Below are 19,088 nucleotides of genomic sequence, written 5' to 3' on the forward strand. Positions count from 1 at the left end.
ATGTAGTTTGAAAAATTTGACTTTGTTGACTCTATTGTTGAGCTAATTTACCAATAAGTGGATCCTAAAGTGGTATTTTTGGGCTCTAACAGCCTGTGTGCCCTTGGAAGCAGGGACAGTCGTGTTGTTCCACCTGCTCTGCCGGCATCACACACAGATAACACCATTGAAGGATGGTGCGGATGTATTAAACAGTCCCCTGTGTGTGTGCTGAGTGGACGACCGTTAGAAGATCAAAGGTTAACAGAGTTAACCCAGTGAGCTCCTTCTGCAGTCAGAGCCACTTTGTGAGCTTAAAACTCTCTCAAACACACACACACACACACACACACACACTCACAGACACACACCACTGGGTGGGCTTCCAGGCCATTACTCATGGCTGACCTCAGGCCACAGGCCAGTCTGCGGTGAGCTCCTGGCTGATGTTGTGAAGAAGACAACAGGAGGGATGGTCCCTCTTGAGATTCATCACAGAGCTCTGATTTGCTCCACCAGGTAGAGGAATTCCTTCACACGCCCGAGAAAAGTGCGCCATACATTCTCAGCCTCTCGTTTTCTTTTCAACGACTCGCATCTGTGGCGCCACGCTGACTGAAAAAAACTGCACCAAATCAAAATTCAAAACAAAAACCGACGGCTAAACAATAAATAAAAACAGTTGAATAATTTTATGTATCAGAAGTCACTCTTCCTTAAATACTGACGTTGTTAATTTCACAGCTGTAAAACCTCAAACATCACCTTCCGCCCAGCGACAACAACAACACGTCTATATTTAAACCAGACAGCATACACGACGGGACCTGCGGTAATAACAAAGACGAAGCCCTTTAACAGGACCATCAAGGCAACGACGCAATGGCAAAGTTTAATCTACTGTGACAAACGCCGCCGCCACGACGGCTCTCTATCCCGCCGATCTCGTGAATTCGATGATGCTTGTAATGTTGTAATTCAATTGACCAAAAACACAGAATATCCCCCCCAAAAAATACATATTAGATGCAATCCTATGCACTTCCAGTCTCAGCGCCGCCATTATGGGAAAAGTGAGGAGGGTCATTAGCCTGCCAACAACAGAAGACGGCGATACAAACGAGGGGATTAAAGGAAATGAAAGCAGTTTCAGTGTGTTTCCCTCCTTCCATGATGATGATGATGATGATGCTTGTAGCCTGTGGCTGTTGCACAGCTGCTGCTGTGACAGCTTGTGATGAAGCGTTCTTTCGTTTTCTTTTTTTTCTTCCTGAAGATGCTGCCCCACTTGTGGCGAGATGAAGAGACCTGACACGAGGTGGCGTTGGTAAAGCCTCTCACGGGGCCGACTTTGATTCATGTCAGGGCCACGTGCTGTTCCCACTCACGGAAATTCCCGGAAAAATGTAGACTAGCCGAGACATTGGGTGAGTTCCTTTAAATCAGGTTAAAAACTCTCCTGTTTGATATTGCTTTTTAACTAGATCATTTTATCTCAACGGCATTATAACTTTATGCCCAAACCTTTCTTTATTTTTTTTTACTTCTTTTTTTGCCTAAACTTCTTCTTCTTTCTGTTTTAATGTTTCTACAGAGCATTGTGTTACAGCTATACATATTTATGTACCTTCCTTTACGTACAAGTGTCAAGTGCCTACATATTATGGAGCAACTACCAGATGGACTCCAGTAAATTTCAACCTTTTCAGGCTTTCCATTGATTTACCCTAGAATATTGAGAGATTGTTTGACAGTCATAATACATATAGATCTAACATTCCACACCACACCAACCCTCCCCACTGCACTGCCCCCCACCCTCACCCCCCCATCCCCTCTTCCCCACCTCGAAGACTTAAGCCCAGAGTAGCCACGCCTCCCGCCCTGCATTTCCTGTAAACAGGCGGGTGGGAAGCTCCTAGGCCGGACACTTCCTCCCCGGGGATGACCTGGCCGTGACCTCAGCGGGGCCTGGCAGTAGACCCAGCGGGCCCGGCGACACGCCCGGTCCACCACCTCGCCGCGCAGCACACGGCCACCACCCAGCGCAACAATGCGCTCGAGATGGCTCCCTCATCACCACTCGCGGCAGCGAGAACAGAAGGCGTGGAGGCCGTTTCCGAGGCCACGGCTGGGCTTTGTCATCACCCGAGGACGTTTTTTTAGCGGAGGGGAGGGAAAAGACGCCTCTGGGTGAGCTTGCGATGCGCGGCGTTGCATGAATTAGCGGCAGAACGCAGCAGCTAACGTGCACAAAGGGACAACGACACGTCTGAGTCGGCTCGCCGCCTCGGCATTAAGAACACTGGACGGATATATTTCTTGAATCTGAATGTGCTGCGCTTGAGATTTTCGCACAAACTTGTTGCCATGAAGAAGCTTTGCAGGAATAATTGTGCAGGGAGTGTTTCCTCAGCAGGAGAGGCGCCTTTACAAATGAGCTTGGAGCCGGAAGTTTTAGCATAAATGTACATGCCGTATGTACACGAACACACACACACACACACACACACACACACACACACACACACACACACACACACACACACACACACACACAAATGCCACAGTAAGGGCCACGGTGATTCATTAGGACGCCTTTTTTCTCCATTGTGCGCCATGTTAGCTTGCTAATGAACACGTCTCTTAGCTTTGCACAGGCACATTTGCCGAGGCAGTGTGCCAGCGGCGCCATACATTAATCACACCGGTGGAAGCCAGCCCAGCCGATGGCACGCCAGCTTTGTGGCTGCCCCTTAGAATGCACATCTGCCACCGTCGGCACTGTGCCTTCTCACGTGTAGCACTTACTTGGTCATTTTCTTCGCCACAAAAATCCGCCGCTTTCTCAGCGGGCCTAAAAGTGCACTGACCCTTGAATGCATTCTCAATAAATCTCTGTCAACCTCGGCAATAGCCGGCTGTGGGAAGTGGCACAGTGGAGCCACAAAAGATCATATATTATGCAGAATTCATTTTCCATTTTCTAATAGTCATTTGTTTCTCATTTTTTCCCCTTGGTGAACTGCAGAAGAATGAGATCAGTCCAACTTTTAATTCTTTTACTTTGTCCACTTTGCAGAAAGTGATGTCACAGATCGCTCTATCAGATCAGTGACAAAAAAGTGACCCCAGGCGTTAGTCTGGTCAACAACTACCAACAGGTCGAAGGTCTAACCAAGTATCAATTTTAACACAAAGCCACAGCGGAGATTGTTTTGATTGAGGCTGTGAACAGAGACAAGTAAATCAAGTGCTTAACTGCAAATTAGATGTGTGTCCTTAGAAAATGAAAAGTTCACTGGTGATGAGTTTTAAATCTTGGATGTGTGGAGATTCAGGTAAACACTGGAGAAATCATGGCAAAATATCTGCTGCTGGAAACGTCTGGAGTTAATGGGCTTCATTCAAAGAAAGAACCTTCAGCTGAAGCGTTTCTTCTCTTGCTAGATAAAACAGTGAGAGGCTGCAGTTGCTGTATGAATTATAAAACAACAAGCACGGCGGGAGATAAAATACAGAAGGCGCTTCACACTCCGAGATCACTCCGAGCCTTTCGGGGAGCTCTCGGTAATGGGCCGTCTCTTTGACTATGTGCAGGTCATCAAACACAACCGTTTTATTAAGACCGGGGAACCGCTGTGGGCCTGGCCGGCGCAATTTGCTACAGTTTGACCACGGCGATCCCTCTCTCCACCATGCACCACAATAAATCCGGGGGGCCCCTCGAGGTGCCGGTGAGGGGAAGTGGGAGCGCTTGGAAGAGGACTCCTTTAATAAAAGCCCTCCTAAACTTGAGTGTGAGTGTCAGGTACTGGAGAGCAATTATGCCAGAGTTGCTCTTGCTCTTTTCCACTCTCTCACTTTGTCCCTCCCCCTCTTTTACACCCCTTTAATGCCATGCTCAGTCTTTTTATTCTACGTTACCTTCTCCTCGCACATCCTCTTCCTTTGTTTTCTCACTTCTTTAGGTGTGCGTGAAAGTATTACACACACCCCGCACCACGCACCTTTTACACTTTTAATTGCAGCGCGCGATGTCTTTTTGTGCTATGAATAAATGCCGAGCGACGGGGTGCCACAGGAAGCGGCGGCAGCACCAGATGTGACCTCTAAATCTGCTAAATGAAGAAGAGGAGTAAGCGCTCCCGTAAGAATCCTCCATCACGCTCGCAAGCCGGATATGTAAAACGCAGCGGGTTGCTCGTCTCCCGCTTAATGCCTTCCCGCAAGAGGGGGACGTGATTGCACTCGGCCAGGTAGCCGCTGCTCTTCTGGGGTGCACAGTGCACAGAAGATCCGTCAGCTGTTCAGGGCCCGAGATTGCCCTCCTGTGCAGGAAGGCCCCGGCCAAACAGCCCAACGGAACAAGAGCCAGGGCAAGTAATTTCAATAAGTCCACAAAGAGGACCACAGAGACCGCAAAGAGAGGACATGACACGTATGGGATATTAACCAGCATTATTAATTTGAGTATGTGTTTAATCTTTTAGTGAGGAACAGCCAAAAACCTTATAACGTCCAATGACCAATCTTGGATTTCCCTTCATATCCTCACTAAGAGACAATGGGTAATATTTTAAGCGGCCCGTTGGTATAAAATGTGATACAAAATAATTGCTTTTAGTTAAATAAAACCATCTAAAAAAAAATGTATTACTTTGTTTTTTGTTCGCTAATATTAAGAATTTTTATTTTTATTAAAAGCTGATGTGCTTGTAACAAGGGAGCTCACCACCACCTGATTTTACCCTTTTATCACAGCTCAAACAGGAAAATCAAGAGATCAGGGCAGAACATGAAAAAACATTGAAACGGGCATTTCCTGCTGGAATTAAGTGAAGTATGAGTCGCTTGCTCTCTGCATACCAAATCATTTGCCAAAAACATTTTAGCTTCAATTTGTCATTTGATATTTTGCTGATATAACAACAAAGGCATTGATATCACATTATACGTTAAGGTATTAATCTGTTTGCCACTAACTCATACACAATGGGCCTTGGAGTTATGCAAATCAACTTGTTAGTTCTTTATCAGTTGCATTTTGTTGTCCCAGGTGAATAGAACAACATGAAAGCAAAGCAATGCAAATAATAATAATAAATAAATAATAAATAATAAAAAAAACTTCAACTTTACCTCTCAGTGTCGGCTTTGGAAGACTGAGCCTTGCTGTCGATGCCAGGGAAGCTGTTCATGTCCACGTAGCCGTCGTTCTCGTTGCAGGGGGCCGTTGTGCGATTTGTACCCTCAAAGAACTCAGTCACAGTGTGGGACCTGGCCGGCCTGCCTGGGATCTGGATGTTCTCGTAGTCTGAGCTCATGGCAGGGATGTTTTCATAGTCTGAAGTGTCTGCACTGGGGAAGGAGATGGAGCGCGGTTTTGTCAATGGCAGCGGCATGATGGCGCGCTGGGAACGCTCCTCGAAAGACTCCACCCTGGCCACGCCTCTGCAGTAAGACTTTCTCTGGTGGTGGACGAAAGCAGATGGCGAATCCGAGGGACGCTGCTGGGGGTTCACCATGTGGGACGGAAGCTGAGGAGAGCTGCTGGTGCTTCTGCGGTCGAGCTCTATGATTCTTGAGGGACCGTGGTGGCTAGACTCGGAGGACGAGCGTGAAGACCGCACACTTCCATCGCTGAAACTCTTTGAATCAGACTTTCTCTTGAACTTAAGGGCCAGGAAGCGCTTGAAGGAGGACTTCTTCTTTTGGTGCAGGTCACTGGTGGATGCATGCTGGATCAGGAGGGACGGAGAACTTTTGGTGACTGGTCTTTTAGTAATATACGCCAACTCAAAGGGGGGAGGTATGTCCATTAGGGAGGTTGGTGTTGAAACGCCGCTGGACGAGTGGAGGCTGCGCTGAGAAAAACTCCCAGAGGAGGTGATGACACACGGGAGAGAGAGTGTATCATCTTTTCTCTTTATTCTCATCTCATCTTTCAGGGTCTGGCTCATGTCATTCGGAGAAGTCAGGGACAGTTCTGGGCCCTCTGCAGAGCGAGAGTATAGCAAAAAACGGCGAGACTTCATTGACGGAATCAAATTGTTGGCGCCAGGTTGTGTTGAATGGCTAAGCGGTTCATTAGTCCTGTCTAAGTCCACTGCACAGTAGTCATGTGTCTGGTACTCAGTTCCCGTCTCCTCTGGCACAGTTTCTGGAACGTAGCCAGGAACTTTGCCCGAATAGGAGCGCGAGCGGGTGACGATTGACTTACGATCAATGGTGACAAAGTTCTCCCCCTCAGAGTCAAACCCCGCCTCTTCGTAAATGTGCTCCTCACTGTCTGAGTCAGTGTCTTCGTAGTAAGGCACAATATGGCAATCAAGCTCCTCGATGTCCTCCTCAAAGGCCTCGGTGGTATGTGCAAACACCACCCGGTTGGTGAGCTCCGGGGTGCGGCCCAGGTCAAGGTCCACTGGCACGGTGATGTTGCACAGTCTGAGTCGTGGTTGGCAGCTTGCCCTCTGGCTGAGGATGGCCTGATCCCGTTTGGCCGTTCTCTCCTTTGCGCTCTTCCCCCTAATTTGTTTCTTTTCCGTTTCCTCCTCATTGTCATCGTCGCCTATCTCCACGTAATCCTCCGATGACACGCACTGATCAAACCCGTCCGTTTTAATGCAGAGCGAGTCGTCAATGTCGGCGTACTCATCGTTGGATTCGCTCTCCTTTGCCATTTCTTTGTGCGGATTCGACAGCTCGGATTCGGCCTCTTCGGTCTGATCTGAGTGCAACTGCTGACCCTCCAGCTTGTCGACATCATCAGATGACACGTAGTAAGGCTCCAGGTTGGAAGCACCTGTGCTCTGCATGTCATCCGTGGCCTGGTCATCGTCGTGACTCCACTCTGGGTCAGCAGTGGCGCTCGTGTCACTAGGAACAGCTTCAATGACTGAGTACGGCCCAAACACGTCCTCTGTGCTTGACGTGAAGCGAAAGCAGCCAGAGACGTCCTTGGTGGCCCGTTCCGGCTGCCAGGCCTCGCCATCGCCCGTTTCAGCTGGGTCACATGACTCACATGTGCTACTGGCATCGTCTGTGGGGCCAATGATGTCGTAAGGGTACTCCTCGGTTACAGTTGGCAGCACGCTAAAGCCGAAAGCAAATCCTCCGGCTACGTCCTCAGTCTCATTGCCGCAATGCTCGCTGCTGTCCTCGTCACCCCGACTTAGCAATTGTCTTGGACCGAGGTTTTCATCCTCAGCCAATTCGTCTGAACCATCTTTCGGGGAACAAAGTGTTTCAGTCATTTCACTAAGTTCCTCCTCTGCTGCCTCCTCTGCCGTTTCCTCGTCTACAGCAGTCTGAGATATAGGCCTCTCGTCCTCAGAGTTATCTCCATCTCCAACCTGGTCCAGGTCATCATCAGTGTTCTCATCCTCAGTCGTGCCACCGGTGGAACCGTCATCCGCTTTGACGGTGTCCTCAGAGCTGACACTGATGCCATCGTTATCTAAAACATCAGGCTCCTCCCTGGTCTCCGTTTCCCCTCCCCCCTCGTCACCGACTCCGTCTTCTGCCTCAGCCTCTTCTTTCTCCTCATCCCCATTCTGCTCTGCCACTTCGTAGAGGTCCTCCGTCTCTCCATCGGAGTGGGTCGCATCTCCGTTACTCAGACCCTGAGGGGGGCAAGTCTGACCATGGGAGCGAAGCACGTAGACATGCCTGGGCTTTGGGGCCACAGGAGGTTTTGGACCGTTGACTGGGGGACACGGCCTGGACATCTGCTTGGAGTGAACGGTGATGGTGAGGTGACTGCGGACCTTTGGTCGAGGGACTTGCAGTGGGTTTTGAAAATCTGTGCATAGAGAATAAAGAAAATAAAGTTAAGTTGCTGGCAGAAACTGCTTAAAGGTCTTGTATCATGCAAAATTGACTTGTCTACAACAACAACAACAACAACAACAACAATGCAGTAGACTGCCAGGAAACAGAGTTGTGAAAATCAGCCGTTTGTGATATCACAAAGGGCTGATTCATTCGAGGACAGAAGACCCAACCAAAAAATTTATTCTGCCCTCTGAGACCACCTTGTTTTTGAGGAAGGTCCAACAAAGCACTAGTTTTACCAGGGGGCTTAAACCCAGCATTTTGGTTTCAATGCTACAATGGCGTCTGGGATGGAAAATGAAAAAAAATAAAAAATACTTTTGGGATATTTTGGTTTGTTTAAAAGATTATCTGCACTAACACAAGCAAGTGTGTGTGTGTGTGTGTGAGAGTGTACGTTGGGGGGGTCAAGTCTTATACAATAGTAAGTGACATTCAGAATGCTGCGGGGGATATTATCTGCAGGAAAAACAACAGAGCCACTGGGTACTTAGAGGAGAAACAATAACATCTCCCTGTCTGGGAAATGACACAGGCAGGTTGGACGCTCCGCAGCAGGATCAGATTTAACCAATACAAGGCTTGTTTTAACTGAAAATACGTCAGGTGCGACTTTAGCACTTAAATACTTGTGAAAACATACCAGAATACAAAAAAATAAAATGCAACGCATGAGCGGCAACAACAGCAACAACAAAAAACCCCACAATTTTTCCATTTTATTTTTCGTCGATGTCCAAATTCAAACTTTAAGTTGAAGGGTATGAGCTTGTGAACTCAGTTAAAAGCACAGCAGATGAAAATTAACTGTCATGATACACACCCATAGTTAACAAAACGTGTGTACACCCCAACGTCTCTTCCTGTTATTTAGTACCTGCCCTGACGCACATCCTATTAGACTCTATGTGCACTCTGTGGTGTTTCCCCCCTCCCTGCTACTTATTTTCTGCCCCTCCGGACACCAGCACAGAGTGAATCTCTTTCAGGAACCGAAATGTTTCTTCAATATCCCCAACCTTCAAGAAACAGTGACACTTTGTCCTGTACAATTCAGGGTAAAACAGATTAGCTTCTTAATAACACCACTCAGAGGGACACAACAACTCTCCTCAATAGGAATCTCAACAACACAGCTGCACTTCCTTCTTGCCCTTATTCTCCGATCTCCACAAAGCTTACACTCACACCGCCCCAACGCAATGGCATACATATACACGCTACACACACACTTCTGTTCTGTCGCTGACAGGGTCCCTGTGAGTGTGTCAAAGAACAATAAAACTGACCGAGAGAGGGGGAGAGAGGGGAAAAAACAAATGTCCCAATCTGACAAAGCGGCCGAGCGCAAACAACAGGATATGAATTATGCAACAAGAATTCAATTACAACAAGTGTGTGAAAAAACAAAGGAAGCGATAGACACTGGGACCTTGGCTTTGGCCAAACTTACAGGATGTGATTTCAGATTGTGTCCTTAAACGATGTGCAGTGCAGCACATCGTCACGTTTCAACTGTTAGCAACCAGAGTGACAAGTCTTAAGGACAAACCGGCGGCTTTCGAGAATTTCACTATTTCTGTTGAGTCAGAAAGAAGAGACGACTTGGGTCACTGTGTAACTGTGCAGATGAAAAACAGGTGCAGGGAACTTCCACCATAGTTTATGTAAATTCAAACAATGACTTAATCCACACACCACTGACAGCACTGTTGGAATTTTGGTAATGACATATCAGGCAGTCTATAGGTCTCGCCACCTTAATCCTTCCCAAATGAAAAACAAATATACTTTTGCGTGAAATCATTTCAGAATGCATTAAGTTTAAAAAAAAAAAGAAGAAGAAATGTCTCTTTTTGCGCGCACGGACGCAACAACATTATCTAGGTTTGATCTCCGTTTAAAAAAAAGAAAAAGAAAAAAAGAAGATAAAGCAAAGTTTGGTCAACCGGTCCACAACGAGCACAAGCGTAAAGAAGGAGATCCACCAACCTGCGTTCATCGCGGGACATCATCATCCACGGGAAGCGACAGTTCTCCACATCTTTCCCTCTTCCTTGGTTCCTCCTTCCTCCGTATCCCCCCCAAAAAATAAAGACACGCGAAAACTCAATCCGAACGCGAGCGCGTCGCGGGGAACATGGCTCGCTCGCTCGGTCGCTGTGCCGACTGTCAAAAAGACGCCCGTGTCCGACAGTGAGCGCTCAGCCGGCGACCGTGTCCAGCGCTGGACTGCTGCGCTCCTGTGTGGAGAGAAACGGGAGGTGCCGCTCTGGCTTCCTGGGGCAGGACCACAGCGCGCACCAAATCCCGCTCTGTTGCAGCAGACTATGTTCTGAGAGTGCGCATCGCGCTCCTTCAGTGCGGACTCTGAGCAGCAGCAGCAGCACAATGCTGCGCCGTCACGTCCACGTCTGCTTTGTTTGCGCAGATGTGTGACCCTCACGGCACCACACGGGTCAACAGGAGTTGAGGAAGAATCACAATTTAGGTGATTCACTCAGAGATTTGTTGGACTCCTCACATCCCAAATGGGGTTATTATTCTTTTTAGTTCGTTCGTTGGTAAAAATTTTATCACTCTGTTCGCGTTTTGCTGTCCACCAACCACTGATTTATATTCAAAACAGAATTTGCATTGCAATTACTTGATGTCTTTGCAGAGAAATGAATGCACACAAATGGTTTACTTGAACAGTGCTTTCCCAACACAGAAACAATTTCCTTGACCAGAACACTGCATAGAAAGTTCCTAAAAGCACCCTCCGAATGCTGCATTTTTCTCGGGACACCAAAGCTTTTGCTTTTGGCCGGGCTTCCTGCCCCCGGCATCTGTTGCATGATTGAATGAATGCAAGCCTTTAAAAACCTCTCTTCATAACAGGAAACTGCTCTCCCTGTTTCCTGCACAACAGGGAACACTTCCTTAGCAACAGATGGGAAAGGTTGCCAGCATTAACCCCTGACTAGCACAGCTGACTGAGCGGTACTGTGCAACGCCTGACGGTTCGAGGACCAGAAAAAAAAACACAACACTTTGACAGGCCTCCCATGACGGGACTTCAAGGACAAAGGCACCTGTGCAAAGTGGAGGCAGAGGTAGAGGGAACAGTGCTCGGCGTGGGGTCCTTGATTTGACAGCTCCAAGCGCTTGTTTTACACCCACAAGATGAAGGTCAAACAATGCCACGTACATCTGGGATTTTTCAATAAGTGTTGAACGATGACGAGAGGACCAGTAAAAGAATTAGCCAGGCCACATCGCAGCGGGGCCCTGCTCCTGAACTCTACGGCGGCACACAGACCTGATATATCATAACACAACAATATTCCCACTCCAGATGGTTGGGTGCTGAAGGATCAAGCTCTGCTGCAGGTGCAAAGCTTGGTCTGGGAGAGTTCATGTCATACTTATCCCGTATTGTGTTTGCACTTGCTCAAGAGTGAGTGCAAACAACAGTGGATGTGGATTTTATTTTTCAAAGAGCAAAAATTATATTTCTGTAAAAATGTCAACGTTTGTCTGCAACAACTTGATGCTGAGTTGTAGTCCTGGATGCTACATTGGAAATTTCCTAAAAATCCTTCTTATCTCACCCAACCATCTGTCGATAATAATCTATGGGACCAATCACATTTGCTTCTGCATGTTTAACCATCTTAAGGCTTCTGGTTGGTGAAAGGTGCGATATTAGCTGCATAGCGCCACTAAATGGCTAGACACCGTCAATAGTGTTTAATAAAGCTTTTGGCAAAGCTGGAGGTGACGCAAACAATGTTGTCCAACATAAACCGCCATTAGTGTCTTTAAATTTTATTTATTTATTTATTTTTTAAGATGATAGCTTCATCCAGTTCTGCAGGGCCTCCCACTAGTCCATGCTAATCAGTTTAGCAGCAGCCATTATTCACAAGTCAGCAGCTTCTTCCTGGTGTTCAGGGGCGTGGCTGTCACTTCGGAAGTGAGGGGGACAAATTGTTCAGAGGTCTATTAAATGATTCATCATCCTCTCACATTCAGTTGCACCTCTCCTTAGCAGTCAAAGCACCACCCACAGGATGACCCTAACACATATACAGTGCGAGCAACCAGAAAATTAAGTGCCAAGTGATGACACTGAACGCAAATAGTTGAGTAAAAACACCATCCCTGTTAGCAGGTTATTGTCGAACAAAATGGAATAGACGTACAAGATAACAAGGCGACAATAATAATATATATTTTTTTTCCAGCCAGTTATATTCTCTTCTCACCTGTGAAAACCCAGCATGCCCATCCTTGCTGGATTCTGCTCTTTCTTCCTATTGTAGAAATTAAGATGAGCACAAGTCCGGCGCACTAATTAAGGACTAAAACGAACGAAACTGGCTAGCGAGCGATTAACATAGGTAACAGCAACATGACTATTCTCGATAACTAGCTTAACTTGATACACTGGCATTTACCAATAAGGCACTGTTTACCTAGCAATTTCTACAAGCACTCACGGTTTGAAAGAAACAGTGCAAGGTTTTCTGCTTCTTGCTATCTGGTTCGCTAAATTAACACGTTTAACTCTCGATTGATTCAGCCACTCGTGGTGCGTTTAAAGATGGCTCGGAAAAAACAATTCAACAAGTGTGTGTGTGTGTGTGTGTGTGTGTGTGTGTGTGTGTGTGTGTGTGTGTGTGTGTGTGTGTGTGTGTCAAAGCACGAAAGGTGTGCGGGGGACCCACCGAGGGCACTGACATGAAATGAACGTCGACCCCACGCCTGCTTGTGTGTTTTTTCAAAGCTGCTGTCAACCATCAGTTCTTCTGCCAACTACTCATTGAATCCAAACTAATTTTAAGACTGACAGAAAATGCTGCAAGTTGGAGGCTGACAACGTGGATGAGCAAGGTTACAGAGCTGTGTTCCAGAGGTGTAATCTGAGCGACCCAGCTGGCTCGCTAGGTTAGCTTCTTGCAAAACAAAAGTGACTCAGTTGTTTTGCTTCCTTTGCACTTTACAATGCGATACTGTTACGGCCATTATGAAGTGCTGAAGCCAAGAGCATTTTCACTGTGCTCGCAGCAGCACATTTATAGCTGTCATGAAGTAACCTTTTGTTTTTTAGCCTGGATAACTAAAGATAGCTCTGCTCTGCTCTTTCGTCGGTGCCAGCACCTCTCTCAAGAGCCTCCTGCACACAATTGCCGAGGTTGACCCCCTTTTTTTTTTTCCGTTTCATTTGTTACAACTGTTTTGCTATTTCAGGGTGTCAAAACAGAACCCGTCATGCATATTGTGTCATGCGGCTGCCGAGAAGAATGGCTTTGCCTAGTGAATAAGCCTCCAGATGTGGCGCAGACGGTCAAAACATGTTTTTGGACAGAGGACACAAATTTCCTGGACTGCCTGTGGCTGCACGCTGTGCTCTGTCACCCCACCTGGAACATGACTTGACTAAGGGAGAGAAAAAACGGCGAGGGAGGGAGTGCGGTGGTGGGGGCGTTGGGAAAAACACGCCGTAGTAGCATAGAACAAACTGACTCCATCTCACCTCGGCTCTGCACACAACGCCAAACAGGAAAGGGATCAGGGGAAGGGGTCAGCAACTTGTTCCCAGAGCCGTGACAATCCATAACACGTGCTTGTTGCAGTGACTGGACGCTGCACTGAATGGACGTGCTGAGGTTTTGTTTTGTTTTTTACTCCCCCCTGAGAGCCTGGTGACATCACCCTCTCATGAAGCTAATTACTGGGAGGCAAAGGTTTGGCTCTACGACTACAACTTTCGAATGCATATGTGTGGCGGTGATGCCATTTCCAATGAGAGGCTTCATCACAGCTGCAAGGTAGCTGCGGTGCACGGAGGTCGAGTATCGATGTTATGCGGTTAATCGAGCACAATCAGGCTTCGCTCTTCCTCTACTTAAAGCGGCCCAAACACCTTTGTAATTGGATGGCAAAGCATTTGACTGCTGTAATGGATCGAATCATCATTGACATGTTTTATTGATTTGCAGCTGTGCGCAGTCACGGAGGAGCAGCGTGTTCCTGTGAGGAAGGAGCATTTTTCTCCCCTCGAGGTTTAGCCTCTGATTAAGGGACTTCCAAGCAGAGGACCGGGGCAATATACTTTAATAAAGTTTCGGAGGGGGAAAAATGCATTATGCAGCAGTTTTCTGTTAGGATGTGATGATTGAAATCCGAGAGGAGGACAGTTTTGGTATGAAGCGAAAGCACGAAATGTGCAGGACTCTCTGAAACACAATTTGTCCTATGCACAAAACAACGGTTGTGTGTAACTTTTGCAAGCAATGTGGCCCTTCACTCCTGCTGCATGAAGCTTGGTTCCTATCTTCCAAACCAACACACACACACACACACACACACACACACACACACACACACACACACACACACGTTGCAAGGCCTTATTGCCTTAAACAGGTGGTCCACTGGAAGTCAGCGCTTCATCAAGAGGCAGAAGATGCAGCTTTTAATTCCCCAAAGCATCATCACAAGTGGATTTCAAATCGATGAAAAGGGCCCTGGACCATTACTGTCACGTGAATAGCAAAGACACGCTTTATTAAACGAAACCACATTCATTGCACGCTATTGTTACGCTGCTGTAGTCAGCAAAATGGGGATTTCCCCCCCCCCCTGCATGTGTAGGCATTTAAAGACAAAAAAAACCCAGACACATGACTTGGTCAAATGATTGAGCTGTGTGTCTGTGGCCCCTCAGAGCAGATTGCATTTTCATTGTGTTGTATTTTCCAAATCTGTTTTCTGCGGGATTATATTTGAAAATGACAAACATGGCTTATTTTGGCTGGTGTATGCGGACTGCCGCTGCACTTCTTTACAACCGCTGCCAACATGTATCCTGCTCTGACCGCGTGTTGTTCGTGTGCTTTCCAAGCCTACGGTAAATAGAAGTGTGCACCGTGCAAGCGTGCGTGCGTGCGTGCGTGCTGCCCCACCACTGCATCTCTGACTGTTTGCACTCCTGGAGGATGTAGAGGGAAAACAATGGGATAATAAAAGAAATCCACCAAGTCCCAGTTTGCAGCACTGCTTCTTTCCACAAAGAAAAGAAGCGATGCAGCGAAGAAGGAGGTCTGACATTTTCTCAGCTGGGATGCAGATACCAGTCAGATACAGTTAGCGTGCACGGTTTTTATGTATATTTATTCCCGATGTCTGGAGATGCGACTTCTGCAACCAGGTGCGAGTGATGAGACACTGAGTACAAATGTGTTGCTGTGGTAGAGGTGAAACATTTGTCTTCCTGATACCTGCAAAAAGAAAAATCACCCCATAGATATCACAAAACCGCACCAAATCTTGCATGACACTTCCTGGAACAATAAGTCAGAGCTCTGAGAGTCTTTGAGTCTTTGCTTTCATTTCAATGCAAGTGTCGAAGAAGCAAATTTTTGGTGCACAGACCATGAAAAGTACAACAACAAAAGTGTATATGCATACACTTTTCCTGAAGATGAATCTTTGTGTATGTGGTACAAGTGAGTGATGTATGTTTGCGTGTGTGTGTGTGTGTGTGTGTGGCGGGGGGGTGTCTACATACCTGCAGTGTGTGGAAAACACAGATGCTTGTTGCTTTTGTGTCTTCCGCTGGACCTCTGTGGCCTTTTATACAAAGCACAGCTCACTCCTTCCATCAAGCCCTCTGTGGAGGCTTTCATTCTTTGGAATAATTCTGTCCTCCTCTAATCATGGAGAAGAAAACGGACAGGAAATGAGACATCTGAATAAAAATATTGTATCCTGATAAAGTGATCATTGAAAAATTGACAGTCAAATATAGAATGCATGTAATTAACTGTGATTACTGCAGTGATGACATTTTTTTATGTGTCCTTGTTGGTTGGTTTGTTGTTTTTTTGGTTTATGGAATAAAACAGTTTTAATTAGCAGTTCATATTTAAAAAAAAAAAAAAATGATAGGGCAAATACTCCAAACATGCAACATCTTGGACTGGAGAACAAAACAATACCTACTTCAAGTGTAAACCTTTTTATTATTATTAATAATCTTCTGATATCGTAGTTATATTTTATCCCATTTCTCAGTTATCTAGGTTAATGTACATTTTTATACCATAAACAGTAATCACCGGAGTCTTTTGTGGCTTTTCAACAAGAAACGACATTGAAGTGTCCATCTGTTTATCGGCCTACCTTCGGCAGACCATTAATATTGATTGGCATAACAATCAGTCACACAGCCCAGCATCTTATGGGTGCTGTGCTGATGCACTTCATAAAAAAGTGCTTCCACGTCCATTAAAAGAAAATCTGTCCCCCCTAGCCAACTCCATGCACACATACACAGTGAGGTGCGTGTGCTCAGGTCAGCCTCAGGGGGCGACGAGGAGTATCAAGGGACTCTTAATGCACAAACCTGCAGGCCATTCCACCGACATCAGCATTTGCATGGAGGCTAATTTATTTTTTTTAGGGGACCAATTTCATGGACGCAGCAAAAACTGTCGGCGTGTGTAATTCGCTGTGGTGTGACGGAAACAATGCTCGGGGTCACAGTCGTGGCTGCGGTCAAGGCAGCTGTGGTTTTATGGACGCTAACAAAAAAGACGTTGAAACCTGCGGAGGCCTGCCGCGTTTTTTTTCGCCGCCCCGAGCGGCTCGAGTCGACTTGTGATGACATCGTCTATGAGTCATATCAGTTGGCTTCGACGACTCTGCAAGCTGACATCAATGAGAAACTCTCACACTATTAGAAACGTTGGCGTCTCCATGGCAACCTGGAGGTCATAAGGCTCGGCTCCGATACGAATGACCCTCGGCCAATCGTTACTGTTGTCGACACTTTGGCGGCGGGGGCCGGTGGGGGGCAATATTGCCTGACTTGTCATTATTTGTTGCAGTGAAAATCCCTCTCGCTGCCTCCCCCGGGGACTGGTTCTCCCCTCCTCACCCCTCATTGACCCGGTGGCCATTGTCTCTAATGCCTGCGCTGGCCCCTGGGAGTGCGGGCGCGGGGGGTCTCGGCCCGGCCGCGCCGTATTGGTTTGTGAGTTCAGCACTGTGGCGCCGGCGCAATAACGGAGATTTAAATGTCAGGTGATGGAGCCACCTTGAGCTTAAGTAGGTAATAAAGATATATTGCCGAGGAAGGAAGGAGGAAGAGTCTTTTTTATGAGTGGATGAGGTGCGAAGCTTGAAATATCTGTTTCCATTTCACACGAAGGCACGAAAAATAACTCACACTTTTTTGTTGCAAAATAAAATATTGTGCTTAATGAGATTAAATTGGACTTGCAGCTGAGGTCAAATTCGAATGGTTATAACCAGCAGATGCCTGGCTGCTAATGAGAAATACATGTCGCAATAAAAGCAAATATTCTGTCTTGGCAAATCAAATGTGGGAAGTTGGGACAACTGCATACAAAATGTCCGTCTAAGCTCTTTAACTCTATGTAGCAACTGGATCATGCAGGTTTTAACTTTAAAATGTAGCTCATTCATTTCAAGTCCAATTTCATTGTATTCCACAATGTACAAAAGGGTGTGAGGTATGAGAACAAGAAGCTACAGAAAAACCACAGAAGAAGAAGAAGAAGAAGAAAAATGAAAGGAGAGGAAGGAGGAGAAGAAGGTTTTTACAACCATAATTTTATTCGATTTTTTTCACGAGGATATAAGAAAAAGAAAGATAAGCTGTTTATTACAAAGGAGAAGATTAGCCGCGATGTTGCTGATGTAGCCACTCTTCTTTTTGGGACTTGACGCCGTTTTCACATAAAGCAAAGAAAATTAAAGAACTGAGGGTTTTTTCTTGGTTTCTCTGCTTGAATCGATTCAGCTTTGGCGAGAGTTCAGTCAAACAGCAGGTCTGTGCACAACTTAAACAGTGAATAATGCAGCGTGCATCACAGACAGCCAACATTTTGTCAGTCACACAGTGAACGAGTACAAATAGGATGAAAAATAATATACATTTTTGACTTAAGTAGCATTAGATCTCCTGTTGGGACAGAATCTGCACCTTTAAGCTGCGCTCACATTTTATGTGCACCATTGCCATGTTTCCGCTCGCACAGACATAAAGGCGCAATAACGCAGGAGATATAATCCTCGGGGCAAACCTCACAATTGGATTCCTGCTCTCCTCCAGGACGGACACGTGCTTATTGCAGGAAACAAATCTCTGTTTGTCCCCTCTGGCCATGACCCCTCCCGGCGTATCTCCCCTCCTCCTGCCTGCTGGTGAATGTTGCAGCAGCAGCAGTAGCAGTAGCAGTAGCAGTAGCAGTAGCAGTAGCAGTAGCAGTAGCAGCAGCAGCAGCAGTAGCAGTAGCAGCAGCAGCAGCAGTAGCAGTAGCAGTAGCAGTAGCAGTAGCAGCAGTAGCAGTAGCAGTAGCAGCAGCAGCAGCAGCAGCAGTAGCAGTAGCAGCAGCAGCAGCAGCAGCAACGCCAGCCCTCACCAATCCACAGCTTCACGTCTCATCATCTCATAAGCTGAGGTCAAGGGGCGTGTGTGAGGTGTGCCAAGGTCTCAACAAGTGTCAGTGCAAGGAGATCTAACACGCAGCGGTATTGGCTTTTATCAAAACCGCGTATGTCCTTGCGGCAGACGGTGAGCATGTGGAAAGTTGACAAGCGGGGAAATGAAGCTGGAGGTGGCCGGCAGGACGGAACGGGAGACGTTCCAGTGAAATAGATAATGGCAGAAGGCCCACAGCGGTCCTGCTGGGCTCCCTGCAGAGAGAGGCGGCGCATAAATTAGCACACAAACCCATTATGGCTTCTTTTTTTTGGTTTGTTTTTAAACGCCTGAACAACTTCAGGTTAAGAGGGGGGCACGTCGACACAAATGTTCATTAGCGAGGCGCTCGTTTTCAGATTTAGGCCATCAAATTTAATGGGATCAAAACGCATTCGGTGATGGCAGCTTGTTTGTTGCCGGCGCATAACAACCGTCGTCCTCACCTGCAGAGGACGACGCTGTCACCGTCTCATCACCGGTGTGCATCTACTGCCGCCTGGAATGATAATGGGACGGAGCCACCACAAGGGCAGATTCAAACGCTAACATGATTATGGTAATGACTACCAACAGCTCCACCGCTACACGTCAGGGAGTTGTGCAACGAACAACAACAACAAAAAACCTCAACAACAACAACAACTACAAGGCGACTCCTGGCAATTAATCAAAAGGACTAAATAGCCATAACGTCGTTGACATTCGTTCCTGGCCGACAAGCGTTGTTGATACCTCTGAAGCTTTTTAATCACCGCAATGCAGGTGGAGG

At 46.9% G+C, this 19,088-nt stretch overlaps 1 protein-coding gene across 2 annotated transcripts in view; it reads right to left on the bottom strand.

The window, feature by feature from the left end:
• Positions 1–10,235, bottom strand: part of fgd5a (FYVE, RhoGEF and PH domain containing 5a) — a 32,020-nt gene extending 21,785 nt beyond the window's left edge. The window contains exons 1-2 of one of the 2 annotated variants that reach the window (XM_076014202.1): positions 9,808–10,235; positions 5,122–7,783 (exon numbers count right to left, since the gene is read on the bottom strand). In XM_076014202.1, coding sequence (XP_075870317.1) covers positions 5,122–7,783; positions 9,808–9,817 — 2,672 coding nt within the window. In that variant the 5' untranslated portion in view covers positions 9,818–10,235. The remainder of the gene's footprint in view (positions 1–5,121; positions 7,784–9,807) is intronic. The other variant, XM_076014203.1, reaches the window with a different exon arrangement.
• Positions 10,236–19,088: the final 8,853 nt, after the last annotated feature.

This window comes from Nelusetta ayraudi, unplaced genomic scaffold, assembly GCF_046127955.1.
Source record: "Nelusetta ayraudi isolate G7.1 ecotype Tasmania unplaced genomic scaffold, CSIRO-AGI_Nayr_v1 ptg000168l, whole genome shotgun sequence".
NCBI lineage: Eukaryota > Metazoa > Chordata > Actinopteri > Tetraodontiformes > Monacanthidae > Nelusetta > Nelusetta ayraudi.